The 21,631-nt window shown below is 41.1% G+C and overlaps 1 protein-coding gene across 7 annotated transcripts in view; it reads left to right on the top strand.

Moving 5' to 3' along the window:
* Positions 1-21,631, top strand: part of CDC42BPG (CDC42 binding protein kinase gamma) — a 135,972-nt gene that overhangs the window by 53,077 nt on the left and 61,264 nt on the right. For 5 of the 7 annotated variants that reach the window (XR_011922103.1, XR_011922104.1, XM_072421344.1 and 2 more), the window contains exons 10-17: positions 2,986-3,071; positions 3,148-3,231; positions 4,189-4,286; positions 11,007-11,249; positions 13,194-13,295; positions 13,374-13,666; positions 16,987-17,092; positions 17,368-17,492. Coding sequence is in view for 5 of the 7 variants with exons in the window: in XM_072421344.1 (XP_072277445.1) it covers positions 2,986-3,071; positions 3,148-3,231; positions 4,189-4,286; positions 11,007-11,249; positions 13,194-13,295; positions 13,374-13,666; positions 16,987-17,092; positions 17,368-17,492 (1,137 nt within the window). In the remaining 2 variants the exon portion in view is untranslated. The remainder of the gene's footprint in view (positions 1-2,985; positions 3,072-3,147; positions 3,232-4,188; positions 4,287-11,006; positions 11,250-13,193; positions 13,296-13,373; positions 13,667-16,986; positions 17,093-17,367; positions 17,493-21,631) is intronic. The other 2 variants (XM_072421343.1, XM_072421345.1) reach the window with 2 other exon arrangements.

The raw sequence follows: 21,631 nt of genomic DNA, 5'->3' as shown, positions 1-21,631 counted from the left end.
GGATTTATATACCACGTATGCCTGCATGGTGGTATGACAAGTGACACAATATTTGCTTAAGGTTTCTTTTTTAGTTGAGGAAACATATGCCATTATTTTACCACGAATGACCACCTTGGCCGTCCCCCGATACAGGTGGGGATTGTTTTTATGTATCGCATTGTGATAGTCAAAATCACGCCACCAGTACCGTAACTGATGCTGAAATTTCTCATCCTTAGCCAGATAGGCAGGAAATCTGCATTTAAATTCGGTTTTACAAAGGAAACTTTTTGTCACAGAAGGAGTCACAGAACCTGGGGCATGATCCAAGATCACAAGGGGATGGATAACAGAATCAACCCTAAACAGGAGGGCATCAGAAAGTAATATATAGTATCCAATCTAGACATGGTTGAGTGGACCTAAAGTCCTTCTCCAAAGGGTGGAGGTACCTCCAGGAATCCGTCAGTCCAGTCCCTGTAAGGAAAGAGAGAAACACTTTATCATTGGCGGACGTATGGCCCTGCTTTGGTGGTGGTGGTGGGATCCTATCTTCCACAGAACTGGGTACAGCATTAAAGTCACCAGCCACGATTAAAGGCACTTTGGCAAGGGATTGCACTGTGGTAAGCAGAGTAATATAAAACCTCTGATTGTCTGAGTTAGGACCATAAACCGCCAGAAAGGTTAAGGCGTTGGCTTGGAATTGGACCATCAAGGATGCCCATCTTCCCTCAGAAACATCACAGGATTTTGAGATTGTGGAGTGTTGAAGCTTCTTGTGTAAAAGAATGAGTACTCCAGTTTTTGAGCCTGAAGCCCCCACACTTCTCCTACCTCTCCTGGCTATCTTTAGCCATCAAATGAAAATTGGAAGCTGAGAGGTGGGTCTTCTGAAGGGATAGCTACATCTGTTTGTAATTTAACTAGCATAGAACAGTAGTGCGCATAGTGGGGGATCTCAATCCCTTTTACATTCCAGTATACAATTTTCATCACGTGGGTTTATGGGGGAAAAGAGCTTTAGTTGCTGGATTGAAAGATATGAGCAGTCCCGTGCTGTCATCCCAACCGAGCGGCGGCACAGGGAAAATGATTCTTTCCATATTTGAAGGGGTCTGTAGATGTAGAACCAGGACAGTGACAGCAGCAAGGTGTACGTGGACATTATTATGATTGGCATACCCATGAGCACAACAAACAGCTAACAACATAGTTGTCCCATAACATAATACTCTTAAGCGACTTCCTTTTTTCCCCAATATGGGGTACAAGGATAGCATAGATGGCAGGGAACAGCATCAGGCACAAATGAACTTTCAGTCTTCCGTTTCTGCCATCTCTATGCATTGCATCAAAAAGAATATGATCACTCATAATGCAGTGTGAGCAAGAAAAAAAAAAGAAAACCAACAGAGACCACCAGCTCCATCTAGTGGACAATAGATGGTAAACAAATGAAATAGGGGCTTCTTGTTAGGGGGATGTAGAGGCCCAGTTGGGCAATACTGCCAAGAGAGTAAGCATTTAGGATCGTGGGGACCTGGATCTCTGTGACTGGTCATCTTGCTGCCTGGGTGGTGTAGCAACCGGGGTGGAGGAGGGTGTGAAATGGGGCACGGCTTTCACCATTTCTGCAGCCGCCAAGGGATCTGTAAATATCCTAGCTTCCTGATCCGGAATTAAGATTTTAGGCACAGCTGGGTACATGAGTGCAAAGCGTAAACTTTTATCGATGAGTTGTTTGCAGATCGGGGAGTAGGACCGGCGTTTTTTGGTAGTTTCAACTGAGTAATCAGAGAATAACATGACACGAGGTAATGCTTTATTCGGCTGAAGAGGGCCTAACCTCTATGTGCCTTTTCTATTTTCATAGGGTGTTTCAACCCCAGAGCTTTAGGAAGCGTGTTTGAGCAGATTTTATGTAGATCAGGTGCTTTATATGACTCAGGAATCCCGATAATTCCCAGGTTACTACGGCGGTCCCTATCCTCCAGATCATCTTATCTTGCAGCAGCTGGTATTGATACCCCAGTTGCTGTTGTTTAGTAAGGGTACTGATCAGGTCATCTTCCAGGTCACTAATGCGCTGTTGCATAGCTTGTATTTCTGCCCCATGGTTCTGTACCAGCTCTGTAATGGGCTGTAAATGTATTGCTAAAGCTTCCTTAATTGCTTGCTTCCACCTGAGAGGCAACTTGTTTGTAATCAATAGAGGGGCAGAGATGAGCAGGGTTGTCAATCCTACCTGGACTGTGTGCTTCAGCCTTGTGGTCTGATATGGCGTTGGCCATCTTGGCTTGTGCAGCCTTCCGTGCAGTCAGCTTCTTCTAACTGCGTTTTGAGGACTGGGAGCTGGCTATGAAGTGATCCATCTGTGCCCCGGGAGCAGGAGTGTGATCGCTGTGCGTGACTCCCCGCAGCGTGAAGTCAGAGAAGCAGAGGGACTAGATGGAGCCGGAAGCCGTGTCACACACCGCTTCTCACATCGGGCTCCGGAACCAGAAGCTTAGCACTGGGTTTTTGAGAGTTCTTTTGTTGTTGTTCTGTCTTACACCCACAATAAACCTACCATTACAATTTATAGACTGGTCATTTCTTTGTCAGAGGGCAAATGTACGAAATCGGCAGAGGTTCAAATACTTCTTTCCCTCACTGTATATGTATACTTTTTAGGTCCGTTACCCAGTAGTCAGAAGTTCTTATCTGCATGCTTGTTCAATGTCAGTGATTCAAACCATTTTTGAAACCAGAGAATTACCATGATAACCAGACAACTAGCATCTTCAGAATGTAAAAGTCTGCAGTGGTAGCCTGTATTTCTCTAAATTGTGTTAGAAGTGTATTTCCTTGGCTTTGTCATGTGCTTTGTGAAGAAAACATAATAAGAAATGTTTGGGAGTTTTTTTGTTACTATAGTGCTGTAAACAATTTGATTTGCTTTTTATGGTTTATTGCACCGAATTCTGTTTATTTAAATGTCTGTTTAAAATACAAATTTAGCTCCTTGTCTGACACTGGGACACTGATGGGCTCTGCTAATAATGGTGTAGGAAATAAACTGGGACAAGAAAAAGACCAGTATCAAGGTAAGTACATGCACAAATGTGTAATAATACAAAGCTTGTCTAAACTTTGCTGTATTCTGAGCATTCATTCTTTAAGATATTGTGCAAAACACAATCAACAAAGACAACGAGATCCAGAGTTTAAAGGCTGAGATTGAAGTTCTGCAAAAGAAATTGGCAGGTAAGAGTGAGTACTATATATGTATGAATATATTGGCGAAGCTTTAATTTTTGTGCTAAGCAGATGTTTCAGGCAGTGCCATTAATTATGACAACGTTAGTAAAGCACGGGGAAAAAAAATCTATCCTAGAATTTGTTTTCTGTTTAGTAAGGGCTTATTTGAATTTATGCAGTTCATCAATGCCATGTGCATAATGTGTGTTATGCTCTTATTTGGTTTCCTTAAGCTATTCGGTCCCACCCGAAGTTTATTAGAAATCACAGGTTATTTACCTCTTCTCTGACATAGTAAAAGGTTTCTCCAGTAGTTACTTTTTTTAAGCAAAAATTGTATACGAATATTCTGGGATGTCTCCTGAATTAATTATATTCTGCGTTTATACAGTTTGGAGCACTGCCCTAACTCTTTTTTTGCCAGGACTAGGGTATGCAAAGCATAGCAACATGGGCATGCCAACCTTTTATTTACCAGTTCCTGGGTGCAACTGAACCATTGGGCAAGCATTTCACCCCTAAAAGCACCCAGTGTTCCATGGAATTTGATCATTGTTAGGTCCCTGTGCCACTGACAGCATGCTGTAGTGACACTTTATTGATCACATGCTTTTGCGTTAAGGCAGCCGATTGAAAAAGAATCGCCAATTGTGCTGCCAATACACCTATTTATTTTTTAAACACATTGTACTGTCGTGTTGCATGCATTGGAGTGCCATTAAAAAAAAGTTACAACACCGTAGTGCTAACGCCTATAACTTTCTAAGTTGACCCTGGTATGACTTTGTATAGCTGGTTGTCTTGATTTCTGTTATGTGGTTACTTATAGCCACGTTTGAATTTACTACTTTTTTTTCATTTGTTCTGAAATTTTAAATCATCACGCGTCATCTTTTAGGATCCTGTAACCATTTCTTGGTGAATTCACTGATCAATAACAATTTTTGTATACCTATTTTATAGAAAAATCCAAAGTGCAGGATTCCATTTCGGAAGCACATATCCAATCACTGGAGAAACAATTGAAATCACTCAAACAGGAGAAAGATCGATACAATAAGGTAGAATGACCACAACCTTTTCTCAAACTGCCTTGCATCCCTAACCCCCTCCCTCTCCAAAATCTGTATCACTGTCTGTATTAGTCTGTCATTTGCAATCCCTATTTAATGTACAGCGCTGCGTAATATGTTGGTGCTATATAAATCCTGTTTAATAATAATAATAATAATAATAATAATAATGTAAAGGGTCATTTAAGGTGGAACTATGAGAAAAAAAATATTGCTATCTATCTTTAGTAAAAACACAGCTGTTTCTTGTAACTCAAAACAAGAAGTTAAACAGGACTGTAAGGCATAAATAACACTATAAAACAATAATGACCATATCAAATAAAATGCCAGCAATTAACTTCCTAAAAAAGTCTTTAAAAAGACTGTTACCACATTGAGAACAAAATCTTAAAATTATTTCCAAGCTCTCATAATGTGTCATTGAATTAAAATAAATCACAATCAAACAAATCACACAAAAATTTGAACCATAAATTGACAATTAATTATAGTTACATAGTTATTCAGGTTGAAAAAAGACATAAGTCCATCAAGTTCAACCACAAGGGAAATAAACATATCTCCGATAGCAAAAACCCTGTGGACATAGGCAAAATAAAATGGCAACTTTTTCTCAGCTCAATCCCAGGACAGAGATCCGGTCGGGGCAGACCTTACAAACGTGTCTACAGATCAATTTTAATGTTGAGGTTGAATTGAAGATAGAAACTGCTGCCCTTTAAGCCGTAAAAATGGGGGGGATAATTGAAACTTCATGTTTGTATATTACAACACGTCCTACAGGAATATTTGCCAAAACTGAAATAATAAAATAAGTACTCTAATATACTGAATGTCATAAAGACTCTTCCATACAACTCAACTACTCAAATTTGGCAGAAGGAAATAAGCATATAAGCCCAAGCCCATGTGTCAGTGTGCCATAACACCTGCTGAGCAAAAACATCTACAAGCTGGTGCCCAATGAAGCGCTTAATGACTTTGAAGTTATCCTGCACTCGCCAATAGTGACAAAAGTAATGGAGTGTTCTGCTCCAAGGGGCACAGTGGATACTACCTCATCAAGATCAGGTCCCCAATTGTAGGGCTAATATAACCAACAATTATACAAATAATATATTATTAACAATAAACAAAAAATATTTTCAATAAATGTATCTAATATAATACCAATTCTTAGTATGAATAAAATAGCATTTCTCAGTATGAGGATATGAATAATACATAACAAGGCATAAGTACCAATTTACAAAATTATAATATATAGATTGTCAATGCATGGACATGCATAACGTTATTTTTGTATCATTATCTCAAATGTAACAGTTGCAATATATAAACACAATTCCTCAAATTCTACAAAAAATACATATATATTTGTGGAACATTTGGAGGAAGGGCTCTTGGCTTGATTAATTTAAACCTGGATATTGTGTAACTTTCAAGTTAAAAAACAATTAGCTGTCTCCTAAAGCAGTTTATTACTTTTTTTTCTTTTATTAAATTCATTATTTTGATATATTTGTCAGCAGAAAGACAATATTGCCTATTCATTAAAATCACATTCATTAAAAGTAGTGTTGTCACTCCTTGAACAGAAAAGATGTAGATAACACATTGTTAAGGCATAGAGACATTTAAGACTAATGTATAAAATATAAAAAAATGTATAAAAGTGAGTGACTGGGGGGGCATTAAGAGTGTCAGCACCTCTGTACAGAGACTGATGGGTCTAGCTTTATAAATATATATATTTTTTATATATAATATATATGCACCAGTCCTCTTTGTACAGTGCTGTGCTATATGTCAGAGCTATATTTGGATGTGTGTATGTCATCACTAGAAAATGCATGGAGACATTTCAACCAAACTTGCTATGTTCCACCATCACTCGGAAACTCATCGACACATTTCCACCAAACTTGCTAGACCTTTGACTCGGACTCATGTGAGTTCACCTCAGATCTATGTGCAACACTGTGCTATATGTCAGAGCTATATTTGGTGATCACTAGGAAATTCATGGATATATTTAACCAAACTTGCTAGACATATGACACCACTGATCTTTGTATGGCGCTGTGGTATATGTAAGAGGTATATAAATGTATAATAATAGTGTGTGACTGTGGGGGGACATTAGAGTGTCAGCTTCTCTGTACAGAGACTGATGGGTCTAGTTCAATGTTTCATTGTACAGTACTATGGAATATGTCAGGACAATATAAATCTCTCTCTCTCTCTCTCTCTCTCTCTCTATATATATATATATATATATATATATATATATATATATATATATATATATATATATATATATATGTGTGTATGTTCCTCCATCACTCCAAAACGCATGAAGACATTTCAACCAAACTTGCCATACATATGACTGAGACTCATGTGAGTGCACCAGTCATCTTGTACAGCACTGTGCTTTGTCAGAGCTATATTTGGATGTACAGTTAGGTCCATGAATTTTTAGACAAGAGACAAAGTTTTTCTAATTTTGGGTTCTGTACATTACTACAATTAATTTTAAATGAAACAACTCAGATGCTGTTGTACTGCAGACTTTTAGCTTTAATTCAGTGGGTTGAACAAAAAGATTGCTTAAAAGGATCTGTGAGGAACTAAAGCCTTTTTTTACACAATCACTTCATTTCAGGGGCTCAAAAGTAGTTGGACAAATGACTCAAAGGCTATTTCATGGGCTGATGTGGGCAATTCTAAAATCTACATTTTGGGACATCATGAAAAAGAATCAAAGCACTGGTGAACTCGGCAACGCCAAGAGACCTGGACGTCCACGGAGGACAACAGTGGTGGATGGTCGCAGAATCATTTCCATGGTGAAGATAAACCCCTTCACAACAGCCAAATAAGTAAACAACAATCTCCAGGAGGTAGGCAAATCGATATCCAAGTCTACCATAAAGAGAAGACTGCATGAAAGTAAATACAGAGGGTGCACTGCAAGGTGCAAGCCACTCATAAGCCTCAAGAATAGAAAGGCTAGATTGGACTTTGCTCAAAAACATCTAAAAAAGCCAGCACCGTTCTGGAAAAACATTCTTTGGACAGATGAAACCAAGATCAACCTTTACCAGAATGATGGCAAAAAAAAAGTATGGAGAAGGCCTGGAACAGCTCATTATCCAAAAGCATACCACATGATCTGTAAAACATAGCGGAGGCAATGTGATGGCTTGGGTGTGCATGGCCGCCAGTGGCACTGGGACATTAGTGTTTATCGATAATGTGACAAAGGACAGAAGTAGCCGAATGAATTCTGAGGTGTTCAGAGACATACTGTCTGCCTAAATGCAGTCAAATTGATTGGGAGGCATTTCATAATACAGATGGACAGTCACCCAAGACATACAGCTAAAGCAACCTAGAAGTTTATTAAAGCAAAGAAGTGGAATATTTTTGAATGACCAAGTCAGTCACCTGATCTGAACCCAATTGAGCATGCATTTCACTTGTTAAAGACTAAACTTCAGACATAAATGCCCACAACAACAGAAAGCTGCTGCAGGATGTTGATTTTGGAATATTTATCTGCATAAATATGGATGTTCTATCCCCTATCAATGCATATAGATATTAGATATAAATAAAAGAAGGTTCATGCACAAATTATAGCTAGTCACTCAAACAGTTTAATTAAGAAAACAAGGTGAAACAAAGTACACAGCAATATTGTTTGATATACAGATATGAACTTCATAAGGTTATTAGTAGTAAACCCCTGTAATAATCTAATAATGCTTGGTACACAATACAGTATTTACAAAATGGCAAAGTAATGCAGTAATACTATAGACACCCATAGGACTACAATCAGGAATATCTTATAGCTACCTGCTAAGAGGTTAATGGGTACCTTAGGAGCCTACTTCCTTCAGAAGAGGACTCTATACCAGCTTACCTTAGGAGACCCTCAGAAGACAAGGAGAGCAAGCAAGAGAGATCTATATTCTCTCCGTTCCCATTTCTATATAGTTAATTCCTATTAGGTATCCTTGGGGCTTTTGGATTGGTTAGTGGGTGTGTTTTGTACGATGAACATTGGTTGACAAACACCCCACTAGATTGGGATTGGTTAATGTAATTTGATGGACCTCCCAGCTTAATTTGATACTGGAATCTAAGTTTAGGGGTCAACAAGACTTCCAGCTGGGTCATCACCCCAACCCACCTGTCCAGTTAGGCATCCATCTTTTGCTACTTCAGGCTTGATGGATTTATTACCCCTTGAGGGTCCTACTGGTAATCAGTATGTTATGGGAACTAGATCTTGTGTACTGGAATGTTTTATTATGGGTTTTGTTTATTGTTCCTTGGTTGAGGTTCATTGATAACCACTGATTAGACATCCCCTAGGTAATCCAAATGGCCAGTACAAAGAAAAACAGGTTTCGTGTTTACACACAACATTCCTGCAGCTATACACATACATTATATATACATTTATATCTATCCACATATATCTATAAATATCTATAAACAATCTTGAGGTGCAACAAGTAAAGGCCTGGCAGAGCATTAAAACCAAACTTGCTATGTTCCACCATCACTTTGAAACACATAGAGGCATTTAAACCAAACTTGCTAGACATATGATTTTTGTACAGTGCTGTGGTATATGTCAGAGGTATATTTGCATGTATGCGTGTATGTATTGCTCAGTGACCGTGTGCCTTTTGTCTATATTTTTACATACTTTTTTGTGGACTTTTATAAATTTCTGGCCTGTAATAATGCCCTTAAGAAAACGTAAAGCAATTGTACAGCGCTGTACTATGTCAGAGCTATATTTGGATGTATGTATGTCATCACTAGGAAACGCATCTACACATTTCAACTAAACTTGCTAGACATATGACTCAGATTCATGAGTGCACCGATGATCTTTGTGCAGCGCTGTGATTTATGTCAGAACTATATATTCGGAGATCACTTGGAAACGCATAAGGACATTTCAACCAAACTTGCTATGTTCCACCATCACTCGGAAACGCATTGAGACGTTTCAACCAAACTTGCTAGACATATAATCCAGACTCATGTAAATGCACCTCCGATCTTTTTTTAGCGCTGTGCTATATTTAGGATATATATATATCCTAAACACAGTATACAAGAATATCCCGAGGACAGGAATAGAAGACTTGCCACATTGCGCGAGAGAGCTACTACATCTAGAGCGTCAGACAGTACAACAGCATGAGGCCAAACTACAGGATAACAGAGAGAGAGCTATTACATCTAGAGCTTCAGAGACAGTACAACAGCGTGAGACGCCACTACAGGAAATGAGAGAAACAGCTACTACATCTAGAGCTTCAGAGACAGTACAACAGCGTGAGACCTGACTACAGGATAACAGATATAGAGCTACTACATCTAGAGCTTCAGAGACGGTACAACAGCATGAGACCTGAATACATGAAATGAGAGAAAAGAGCCAGATCACAGATTGCACAACATTTTAGCCTAGCATTGGAAGGATTCCACTACGATCCACATAAAAACTACTCGCAGCATGCAAGTGTTACCATCAGAAAAATGGAAATGGTTTGTAGTTACTGTCAAGCCAAGAAGTTTAAATCTCCTGGTATTTGCTGCAAAAAAAAGTCAAACTCTGCCAACTGGAAACACCACCACAAGAACTTTGGAATTACACATCAGCAAATACCCCAGAGTCAAAGCATTTTCATAATACCATCAGAAAATACAACTCATGTTTCCAAATGATATTTGGCGCCACGTCAGTTTTTCAACACCCTGGATTTCCATCCACATTCAGGGTTCAAGGGCAAATTTACTATAAAGCAGGATCGTTACGTCCGCTGCTAGATCAACCACCAAAATTTCTAAACCTATATTTTATTGAAAACAAACTAATAGAAACTGACCAGAGGTGCACCTACATCTCAGGAACACAATTTCAGATTGTCTTAAAGTTACAAGGATGTTTCATGAGCACAATGTTCTTATTAAAACTTTTAAAACGGCATTGAATCATATGCTCTTAATTTAATTATATATTGCAATAAATAAATACCCGGGCAACGCCAGGTAATCAGCTAGTGTAAAGTAAAAATTAAATTCATATGTTCGATACTATTAATACAGGTACTAACCCTTTACAGTTAACAGAGTTAATATTTTTGCTCTAACAAAAAATATAGAGCAACTTGCTCTTCCCTTCCATAGATCACTTACTTATTAGTGGGTGTTAAATGAGCTTCTAAGGAAAAAAAGTTCCAGTTGAAAGTGTTAGGGTTCATACTTGTCTTGCCTGCTGCATCTAAAAAAGTATGACATCACACTCTTTCAGCTGGATCCTGGAGAATACAGAACAGCAAAAATCTTGTAAGAAGATATTCTTGTAACAGGAGTGTCTTCTTGCAAATATTTTCCTTGCTATTCATTACCCAGAAGTGTGTCCAGTAGAATGGTGACCTCATTTCCAGCAATGCATAAGGCAAGTATAATTGTTTTTTAAAAAGTTCTTTACACCTAACAGTGAATGATTTGTACATGGTGGGCAGGCAGGCCTAAATACTTCTGACTCTTAGACCAAGCATTAATTAAAGAAGTAAATAAAATGTTGCAATTCCACACCTAGCTTAGTGATCTTGACATCTACTTTAAAGGCTATGCTTCTCATATGCTCTTGCTTTTTCCACTCAGGATCTTTCTGAAATGTTGGAGCAGCTGAAAACACAAGGAGATGAACATAGAGCAGCTCTGGAGAAGCAAAGGAGACTACAAGAGGAGCTGCAAGCATTGGATGAGAAATGTGACGGGCTTAGTTCTCAAAATGGCCGTCTGTCTCGCAGGCTGCATGAGAAAGAAGATGAGGCAGAGGCAGCAGCAGAGAAATTAAGGGCCTTGAGAAAAGACTTGCAGAAAGCTGAAGCCGGTAGAAGAGAGGTAAGTTTTCTATCACTGGCTACACCTCCACCATTTTCTCTTGCAACAAAAGGGTTTTCTGTTCTCTTGTTGGATATTTTCTCAACTGCCTTACGTCCCTAACCCCCGCTCTCTCCAAAATTGCCTCCCCAGATGAAACTGCCACCATGTTAAACCACTCTCTTTCCTTGGCTTTGGATGAAGTTTTCCCTGCTACCTTCCGCTACCCCCACCCTGCCAACCCCGACCCTGGCACAACAATTACACCAAACAACTACAAAAGACTGTTCGTGCAGCTGAGCTTAAGTGGAGAAAATCTGGCCTCAGCGCTGACTTCATGGACTAAAAAGCCAAGCTACAAAGCTTTAACACAGCTCATGGTCACCAAGCAAAATTATTTCTTCGTAGTCATTTCCTCCCAAGCTTCCAACCCACGCAACATCTTCTCTACAATTGACTCCCTTCTAAACCCCACACCTGCTCCCCCAACAACATCCTTCTCTGCCCAAGACATTGCCACCTACTTTAGAGATAAAATAGACAAAATCAGACATGATGTCTCTGCTCACCGAGCCAATCCAACCATACCCACCCCTTCCACCTGTAAATCATCACTGGCCTCCCTCAGCCCTGGTACTGTGAAAGAAGTCTCTGCTCTCATCATCTCCATCTATTACCTGTCCGCTTGACCCAATTCCCTCTGATCTACTCCGTGCCCATTTCTCCACCCTGGCCCTTGACTTGTCTTCCTCAGTCCTGGATAAGGTCTCATGCTGCCTGTCAGCCATGTCATCATGCATGTCTGACCGATTTTTGAAACTCAACCTGGATAAAACCAAACTCATCATCATCCCCCCCTCAAATTCCAAATCTCCCCCTGACATATTTCTAACTGTTATTTGGCCCTCCCCTCAGGCACGTTGTCTTGGTGTCACCTTTCACTCTGCCCTCTCATTTACCCCACATATTCAGAACATTTCCAGGTCCTGTCACTTTCATCTACACAACAGCTCCAAAATCCACCCCTACCTGTCCCCTGAGACCACCAAACTCCTTGTAAATGGTCTTATCTCTCATCTGGACTACTGTAACCACCTCCTCTCTGGTATTCCACTAACCCCACTCTCTCCTCTACAATCTGTTATGAATGCTGCAGCCAGACTCATCCATCCTTCCCACCACTCCTCTTCCGCTGCATCTCTTTGCAGATCTCCACACTGGCTTCCATTTCACCTTAGAATCAAATTCAAGCTCCTGTGTTTTCCCTTCAAATCCCTCCACAGTTTTTGTCCCACTTAAACTTCTGACGTGGTAAAAAAGTACTCCCCCAGCTGCTTTCTCCGCTACTCCAATGACCTACTAATGGCTTACTCATAACCTCATCACACGCACGGATACAACACTTCTCTATAGCTGCCCCAACTCTCTCCTCTGCTCTTACTTTCTGCTCATTTAAAAGAGCACTCAAAACCCATTTTTTCAAACTTGCCTACCCATTTTTTTCTGTCTTTTGAAACCATCACTACTTCCCATTACACATCTCCCATCCCTTTGTGTGTAAATTCCCCCACCTACTAGATTGTAAGCTCTTCGGGGCAGGGTCCTCTCCTCCTGTATCACTGTCTGTATCAGTCTGTCATTTGCAAACCCTGTTTAATGTACAGTGCTGCGTAATATGTTGGCGCTATAAAAATCCTGTTTAATATTAATATAGAACTTTGCCTCAGTAATTATTTTCTTAGGCCGAGCATATTCTCGGAAAAGTAGGTTTGTGAAGAGCTTTATAAAGGCATACAAAGTTGTTGTTCAATATTAATTTTAACAACAAAGTAGGAAATTGCGTGGAGATTGGTTAATTGGCAGCAATTTGTATATATGCAAATTAGAATGACCATTAGTGAGGTAAAGTAGCACAATGATGGTTCTAGGTTCCTAAAATTAAATAATGTTACCTTATTTTTAAAGGCTGAATCATTAGTAGAAGATTTGGCTGTAGAAGTGGAGAGGCAGAAGAAGTTGAGAACACGGAGTGGAGCTCAGGCTGCAGAGGAGCTGGAAAGAGTAAAGGTAAAAAAAGGCTAAAACATATGTACTGTGATAATTGATGTATACTATGTACCTCATGTTTACAATTATTGTCCATAGTCCCATTTTCCTGTCTTGGTGCAGGCCCAGCAAGTTGTAACATCTCCTGTCATCAGTGGCTCACTTCATGCTTCTGAGATGACCCAACTAAGACAGGAACTTGAAAGGAGGAGCCAACAACTGGAGAGTGACCTGTCCCATGTGCAGGAAGAGTTTGCACGTCAGGAAGCTGAACACACCAATGAGACAAAAATGCTCCGTAGAGAACTTGGGGAAAAGGAAGCAGAACTGATATCACTAAAGCATGAGATGGAGGGAATACAGGAGGCTATGGGAAAGACCAAAAATGATAGGTAGCAGTTTCATTTTTTCCTTCTCTTGGGAATCAAATTGAGTGTTTTAAATACAGAGAAAAGGTAGAAATGTGCCTCAATTGAGATGCTAGCAATAGAGAAACAACATAAAGAAGGTTTTTTTGTGGCAAAAGATCAATTGTATTTATGGTTCGTTCTCATACTACATAATAGTTATAAGCTTGGGCACTAGACAATAAACTTCTGTCAGGAATATATTACATGTTTTAAAACGTGTCGCATACGCATTTCGCCCATCTTAGGCTTCTTCAGGGGTGACGCTACATTTAGCGAGGTTGAACACAATTGTTTGACAGTATCTAGGTTCATATTAAATACATAATGTCAGTAGAAAGGTAACAAGAACAAAAATGTTGTTAAAGTTGATGAATAACAATGGAATGATAACAAATAGAATAAAGTAGTGATTTAAAACAAAGGTATTGATGGTGAACATATGACGGGTAATCTGAATATTATCAATTGTGAGTAAACCTGTTAATTCGAAATAATTTGAGTTGGAGAAAATTATTGGGACCTAGTAGTGTGGTATATACTAGTACCTATGAAAATACATGTGTATGGATTGAGCATAGCATTAAGGTTAAGTGTGTACTGTAGTAATCATAATAAACATAAAAATCACAACTTACATATTCCGTGATGATATATCGCATGTGTTAGTAAAAACGTACAGGGGAAAAAATTTTCCAAACAAGTTGAAGATAAAGGAAAAGCCTCTGATATGGATGGGAAGAATTTGGGGTAACCAACCAGAAGGGGAACCTATTATGCGGTAAGTATATGTAATCCAATAGCATGCTTTAATAAATATATATTAGAAAACTTATGTTAAACAAGTAATTGTTTAGAACAAATTATTATTGTTAGGTACAATAGAAGGTGAGGGTTATGTGTCCAAGGTGAACATCGTATAGTGATGCTTAGTGGCGTAAATATGTGCATATCATGTTTAGGGCTAAGAATAGTAATAGGTGTAAAGTTACTCATAGAAAATCAAGAAATGAAAAAAAGTAGCCCAAATGGCGTGATTAAAATATTTGTCTTATACCTTATGGCAATAGTGGTCATGGGATTTATAGTGTTGTAGGATGTCAAATACTGTTAATGCAATTATTAAACTTAATGATAAATTGAACATATGGAGCATAAATATAAATGAACATAGTGTTGATAATAAATACCTTATTGTGCCCGGGTGGTGAGATGCAGAGAGCAAATTCAGCAGAATGAGTGAATGGAAGGGGAGACTCCGAAGGGCACCTCCTTTAAAGGTGGCGTTACAGAAGTCTTCTATTCACCATGTGCACACCTCTGATGTCAGCGGGCGTCATGGCGTGTTCTCAGCCCTCACACTGGCCGGGGGATTCCCTGTGAGATCCACCTACCCGGGTGACATGCGAGGGAGTAGAGAAGGGGTGTCCCTTTAAGAGGGCAGGCTCATTGACCTGACCGCAAGCAGCTAATGCATGCTCAGGGCAAAGCGAGTCCGTTCAATAGAACGGGCTCATGTGGGGATGAAGCTGGGTGGGTGAGAGCATAGTGGATCCCGCCCACCTGCTAGGGGTGCATCGGTGACAAGCTGGTGCTTCCGTCCACGCAAGTGGGATGGCGTACAGGGACCATTAAAAGGTATTGTAGGTAGGTAGACCCGGGCACATGAACTGAGAAGATGTAATGAAAAGAATTCATAGAAAATACGTACAAATATGGATAAACGATGAGAGCAGTGAGGATAATTGGTACATTATAATCGTATTATAAACACTGTTTTTTTGCATTAGATTACAATAAAAAGAAATAAATATGTATGTAGTGTTGATCAAATAATTGACCTATACTATAACCATCATAGTAGTGCATACTTTATGATAATACTCAGTATGTCATTAATGGATGATTGGGAAAAGCACAGATGTTTAAATCCTGCTATAACAATAATAATAGTACATATCTTATAAAAATACATCATATATCGTAAATGAATTATTAAACAAAGCACAGCAATAGAATAATCAATAATATCAAGAAATGAAAAGAGTAACTGTAATAATCTGAAATACAGTACCATAATCGCATGTATCATGAAAAGTAGACCAGCTTCAGGTTCTTAAGAAGAGTTTAAAACTGAATACGTCATAGAGACCTGCAATTGGTTTGCTTTTAAAGTGAATATCCATTTTGTTTCACATTGGAGGAGGATGCTATCCAAATTGCCTCCTCGGCGGTTTGGAGTAATTTTTTCCAAGGCTGCAAATTTATTACAGTTAACGTCAAATTTATGCTCTGTTTCTATTCTTACCATTCTTAATTGAATATACACGTTCATAGATATGTTTTTAAGGGGTCTTTTTGTTTTTCTCACGTAAAAACGGCCACATAATAGGGTAGATGATGCCTGGTGACGGGCAGTTAACATGATATTTGCGCTTGTGCATAGAACCATTTGGGGGTTCAAGTAGCAATTGCTAGCAATCATTTATTTTTCCAGCTTAAAACAAGTGTAAAAGAAAATCTGTCATATGTTACTTCACGAGAACGTCACATATCAATATTTATATTTTTAAAACTCTATTAAAAGGTTGTTCTATTTGCTGGCTGGATTTCCTATTTTACAGTATGTGTCGTATGTTGCTTAAGTGGCTTTTTTTTTTGGGTGGTGGGGATTAGCATCATTTGATTTACACAACATGCTCACTGCTTTGAAGGTGCCAAATAGGTTTTTTTGATGTAACACTAACCATATTCTAACATTAACAGAAATTTTAGATGTCAATACTTTGCAAAGCCAACTTGTTTCTTGGGGTATGTCTCTATTGGATTAGCACATCTAGCTACAGGGATTTTTACCCATTCCCCAAGGCTCCAGCTTTACGATAGGTTATGTTGGTGTACACCAATCTGAAGGTCATGCCATAGATTCTCAATTGGACTGAGGTCTGGAATTTAGCTATGTCATTCTTACCTTACAGAGATCAATAAAAACCTTAGATGTAAATGGCTGGAGATTAATGTCTCCTGAAACATAAAGCAAGATTGTTAAATATTACCTTGGGAATAGATAAGGTATTAGGTTGCTTGTTATTAGGTCTCTAAAGTGGAGAGATCTGTGAGACTTCTGAAAGTAATCAGGCATGACGACATTTATGTAACTCTCTGCTCAAATCCATGGTAAATTTAGCCTTCTATTGTGAAGTGCTCATTGTGTGCCCATGCTTATTTAGTCTTTTTCTGCTCATTCATTGTTGATAGAATAAATGTTTTTGCATATATTTATGTATTCTTTTTATTTAAATTAGTGCAAGGGCAAAAGAGGAGGAGCTTCTGGAAATCAAGAAGACAAATGATCGAGAGAAGAATCAGCTAAAGGAAGAGAACAAGAAACTTAAGGAAGATCTGGAAAGGGTAAGAACTTGCAATATTTTTGTTTGGTTTTTGACATTTTCTATTTTTATCTGAAATACCCCAAGCATTAAGTATAATCTTTCCTATGACCCTAGAATTGGTTTATTATTGCTTATTTTCAGATACAGTTTTCAGTTCAAAGAAGTGCATTTTTTAGACATATCCGAGACCGTTTTAGCAGACCCTGTTTGGGATCAAGGCCCTAGCACCTGTTGTCTGTATGTTGATTACTGACAGTGTGAATTTGACAAATGTTAATGTTTTTGATTGTTTAGATTACTGCAGCAGCTAAAAGAATGGCTGCCTCTCATAAAAAAATGGAAGAAGAAATACAGTTATTAGAAGACAAGAAAGAGACATTAGCCAACTGGGAAGCCCAAATCACAGACATTCTTCAATGGTAAAAAGTTTGTATGTGTATGTTCAGCTTTTTGTTAATATGTGTATGATTAAGAATGAGCGAGCAAGATTTTTAAATTCGATCCCGTGGCGAATGGGGCCTTTCTCGCTTATCGAACATGAACATGAGGTCGTGTTCTTGCCGAACTAACTAAGGAAAAAGCAGGGGGCGGTAACGCCGAGAGAATTTGGCGGTAATTGCTCCTAGGAGCGAATCATTTGCTCCCAGGATGCACAGCAAGGCCCAGCAGCCAATGTGGGAAGATCAGAGCACAGGCATATATATATATATATATATATATATATACACACACAGGGAAGAAGGAAGTGGTTAGTCACACTATCTTGTGTTCTGTGTAGAGGATAGAAGCAGGGAGAGACGTGTAGTGTGACGGGCAGTTTAGGAGCCTCTTTCATCTGCATATTTCAGTGTTTTTTTAGGGCATTTACTTTTACATGAGCTAATAGCTAGTCAGTTTTGTGAAATTGTCAGCAGTCAGTACATTTAGTGCAAGTTATTTTGTGCAAAATGTTGGAGTCAGCAGCGCAAGTTTTCAAACAGGTCTGAGAATTGTGCAGAGCACCAGTACGCTGGTAGATGTATTGAGGGGGTGGAAAAGTATAAACAGCCACATCATGTGGAGAGGATTGTGGACTGGATTGTGGTCTCAGGGGCCTGAAGTGCAGCAGGCTCTTCTGCAGCAGCAGGAACCAGCACACCCGTGACAGGAGCAAACACAGATGTTAGCGTGGCTAATGTGCCTGTACCTCTCCCATGTTGCTTGATGAACAGCCTGAGGATCTGTCATTGTGAAGTTTAGAGCAGGAGGCAGACTTTGAGACCCTTGGAGAGTGTGGTCAGGACTTGCTGGGTTAGGGTTCTGGATCAGTGGATGCCTTTGCAGAGGTTGGCTTAGATGGAAATGAGGGTGATGATGACCGTGATGTCACCTGGGAACCACCAGTGCATGTCAGGGCTAGAAGCTTTTCCAAAACAGACATTGAGGAAAGGCAGCAGCAACAGACTGGGGATGGAAGGGGCCGCAAGTCTGCCACAAAGTCCCAAAGTAGAGACAGACGAGCAGGAACAAGCAGGGGACCAGTCACAGATCATGGGGGGGGGAGATGGAGCTGGAGCAGATGCAGGGCACCCAGCAGAGGCAGGCAAAGAAAAAGAGCAGCAGAGTGGTTGCACGCACCTCTTCAGTGTGGTCCTTTTTCACGCTGAAAGACGATGATGAGTGCGTAGCAATGTGCATCCTGTGCCATAGGCAGATCCACAGAGGACAGGCCAGATCACATTTGGGTACAACATCAGTGGGCACCACGGTGGCTCAGGGGTTAGCACTCTGGCCTTTGCAGCGCTAGGTCCTATTTTCGAATCCCAGCCAGGACACTATCTGCATGGAGTTTGTAGGTTCTTCTCGTGTCTGCATGGGTTTCCTCCGGGTACTCCGGTTTCCTCCCACATCCCAAAAACATGCAGTAAGGTTAATTGGCTTCCCCCTAAAATTGACCCTAGACTACATTAGTGATATATGACTATAGTAGGGACATTAGATTGTGAGCTCCATTGAGGGACAGTTAGTGACATGACTATGGACTTTGTACAGCGCTGCGTAATATGATGGCACTATATAAATACTGTGTAGTAGTAATAATAATATTAAACATCTCTGCTTTTCCCCATGCGCAAGAACCACAAACCAAAGTGGGAGCCGTACTTGTGTTCTCTTGAAGAAGGTGCAACCACATCATTGTCTCTTCTTCCAGCTCCATTGACTCCTTCTCCCCCTCCAACTGTCATTGCTAGTACGTCTCAGGAGGTTGGTGCCAGCCAGACTTCCAGCTGCAAGGAAGTATCGGCTTTTGCCCGCAGGTTTTGTGGCATCAGACGACGTTTATCGCCGCAAGATGGGTACTCCAGTGATCCCTTCAGCTCCCAGTCCCTTCAGCCTACTCTACTGGAGTTCTGCGCAAGGCATCATGCCATAGGCCCAACCAACAAAGGGAGTCATTGCACTCAATTCACGTCTAGCCAAACTATTGGCATTGCAGCTACTTCAGTACAGCATTGTGAACTCTGCTCCCTTCTGTGACCTGATGGCCTGTGCCGAGTGGCAGTGGAATATACCAAGCAGGCATTACTTCTCCCACACAGCTGTACCCACTTTACATGCACATGTAATGGAAAATCTCTCCCGGGCATTGGCATTCTCGGTGTCTAGCCAAAACCACATCACCATGGACAGCTGGACAACCAGGCATGGAGTGGGACCGCTACCTGTGCTTCACCGCTCACTGGGTGGCCTTGTATAGCTCAGTGGGCGGTAGTCTGCAAGAGGCATTACAGCACCTGGTACCCCTGCCAAGGGGTGTGGTGGAAGCATGGGCCACCCCGGTTATCGCTCTCATCCTCCTGCATTCCTTTTTCCTCCTTATTCCAGCGGAGGACATTGTTTTTAAGCGGGCATGCCACTACGGCTACTTCAAGCACACGCGTTGCCAGGCAGTGTTGAAACTGGTGTCCTTGTGGGAGAAAAGTCACACTGCCAGAGAACTCTTGTCCACTTTGCACAGAGAGGTTGAGGCTTGGCTGACACCCTCCCGGCTCACAACAGGCAACGTAGTGTGCGACAACGGGGCCAACCTTGTGGCCGCGCTGCACATGGCCCGCATAACACATGTGCCCTGCTTTGCACACGTACTAAGCCTGGTGGTGCAGAAGTTCCTCTGCATGTACCCAGGACTGGAGGCCTTACTGAGACAGGCTTGCTCCATCTGCAGCCATGTACGCCAATCCCCTACTGCCACCGCGGCGCTTAGCAAGATCAAGCGCCAACATAGACTGCCACGGCATAGACTGATTTGTGACACTGTGACTAGATGGAACTCCATCCTGCACATGCTCCAGCATCTGTGTGAGCAAAAGCTAGCCATCCGCCATTACTTGGTCAGCGTGGTGCTTGGAGGCAGCGGGGCCCTTGGTACAGCCACACAACTGAGCTATTTGACCAGTGGCTGCAGATGGAGATGCTGTGCAAGGTACTGGCCCCTTTGAGCAGGCCACAAACGTTGTGAGTTGGGAGCAGTCAGGCTGGAATTACGTAATACCCATCATCTTTCTGCTTGATAATTCCCAGTGTGGCCTTATGGAAAGTGGAGATGGGAGAGGAGGGGAAGAAAGTGTGGAGGAGGATGAGGGTGACATTACACTCCATAGCGCACAGCCAGCATCAGAAGAAGCAAGAAGGAACACTGGCCAGCATCAGGAGTTCCAAGAGGAGGAGGAAGATGATTATGATGAGGAAAACGCACTTGTGCTGTCAAGCCCCAAGCATTGTGCGGGCGATGAAACAACAGGAACTTCTGCAGCTTAAAGAGGAGGAGGTGGGTGGTGAGAAGGAAGATGTTTTAGCGCCTACTGAGGGGACAGGAGGAGGATGGGCCCAGGGAAACCTGTCTTTCATATGTGTGTCCACATATTGTGATGCCTACGGAGGGACCCTCCCATTTGTAGCATCAAAAAACTGGATGATGACTGGCTGGCCACCCTTCTGGAAGATAAAATGTCAGTTTCTACCAAACCCGGCACAAGAGAAAGAAAGGTGGCCCGCTGGAGCAGACTACCAAGCAAACGGGTGTGTGAGGAGTTCCGCGCACCACATTCCACACAGGGAGATCAGGCAGACACTGCCTCCAGTGTATCCTCCTGCAGCGCCGGCAGCAGCAGCAGTGGCATCAGGCCGCACACATCCAAAACCTAGCCCAAGGCGGGGGGGTTTTCTGGATGCCTGGCGAAACCTGATGCGGCCACCTCAAACAAGTGAAGTGCAGGGGTATAAACATCGAGAATGGATGAACGCATGGTGCGCTGTTACGTTGGCTCTTTTCTGGCTGGTGGCAGTGTTGACGACAGCAGTTATGAGGAGGATGCCTGTCCTGACAGTAGTGACCCCATTAATTTTTGGGTCAACAGTCTTGAAATCTGCCCGCAGTTGGCACAGTATGTCATCCAGCTTCTTTTGTGGCCAGCATCCAGTATTCTGTCCGAAGGAACTTTTAGTGCTGCTGGCAGAGTGGTCACGGACAACCGATCACGACTGTCGCCGGAAAATGTCAATCACCTCACCTTTTTGA

Source organism: Pyxicephalus adspersus, chromosome 9 (assembly GCF_032062135.1).
Source record: "Pyxicephalus adspersus chromosome 9, UCB_Pads_2.0, whole genome shotgun sequence".
NCBI lineage: Eukaryota > Metazoa > Chordata > Amphibia > Anura > Pyxicephalidae > Pyxicephalus > Pyxicephalus adspersus.
Note: the sequence above shows the minus strand (reverse complement) of the source record. Positions and strands in the feature narration are given on the sequence as shown.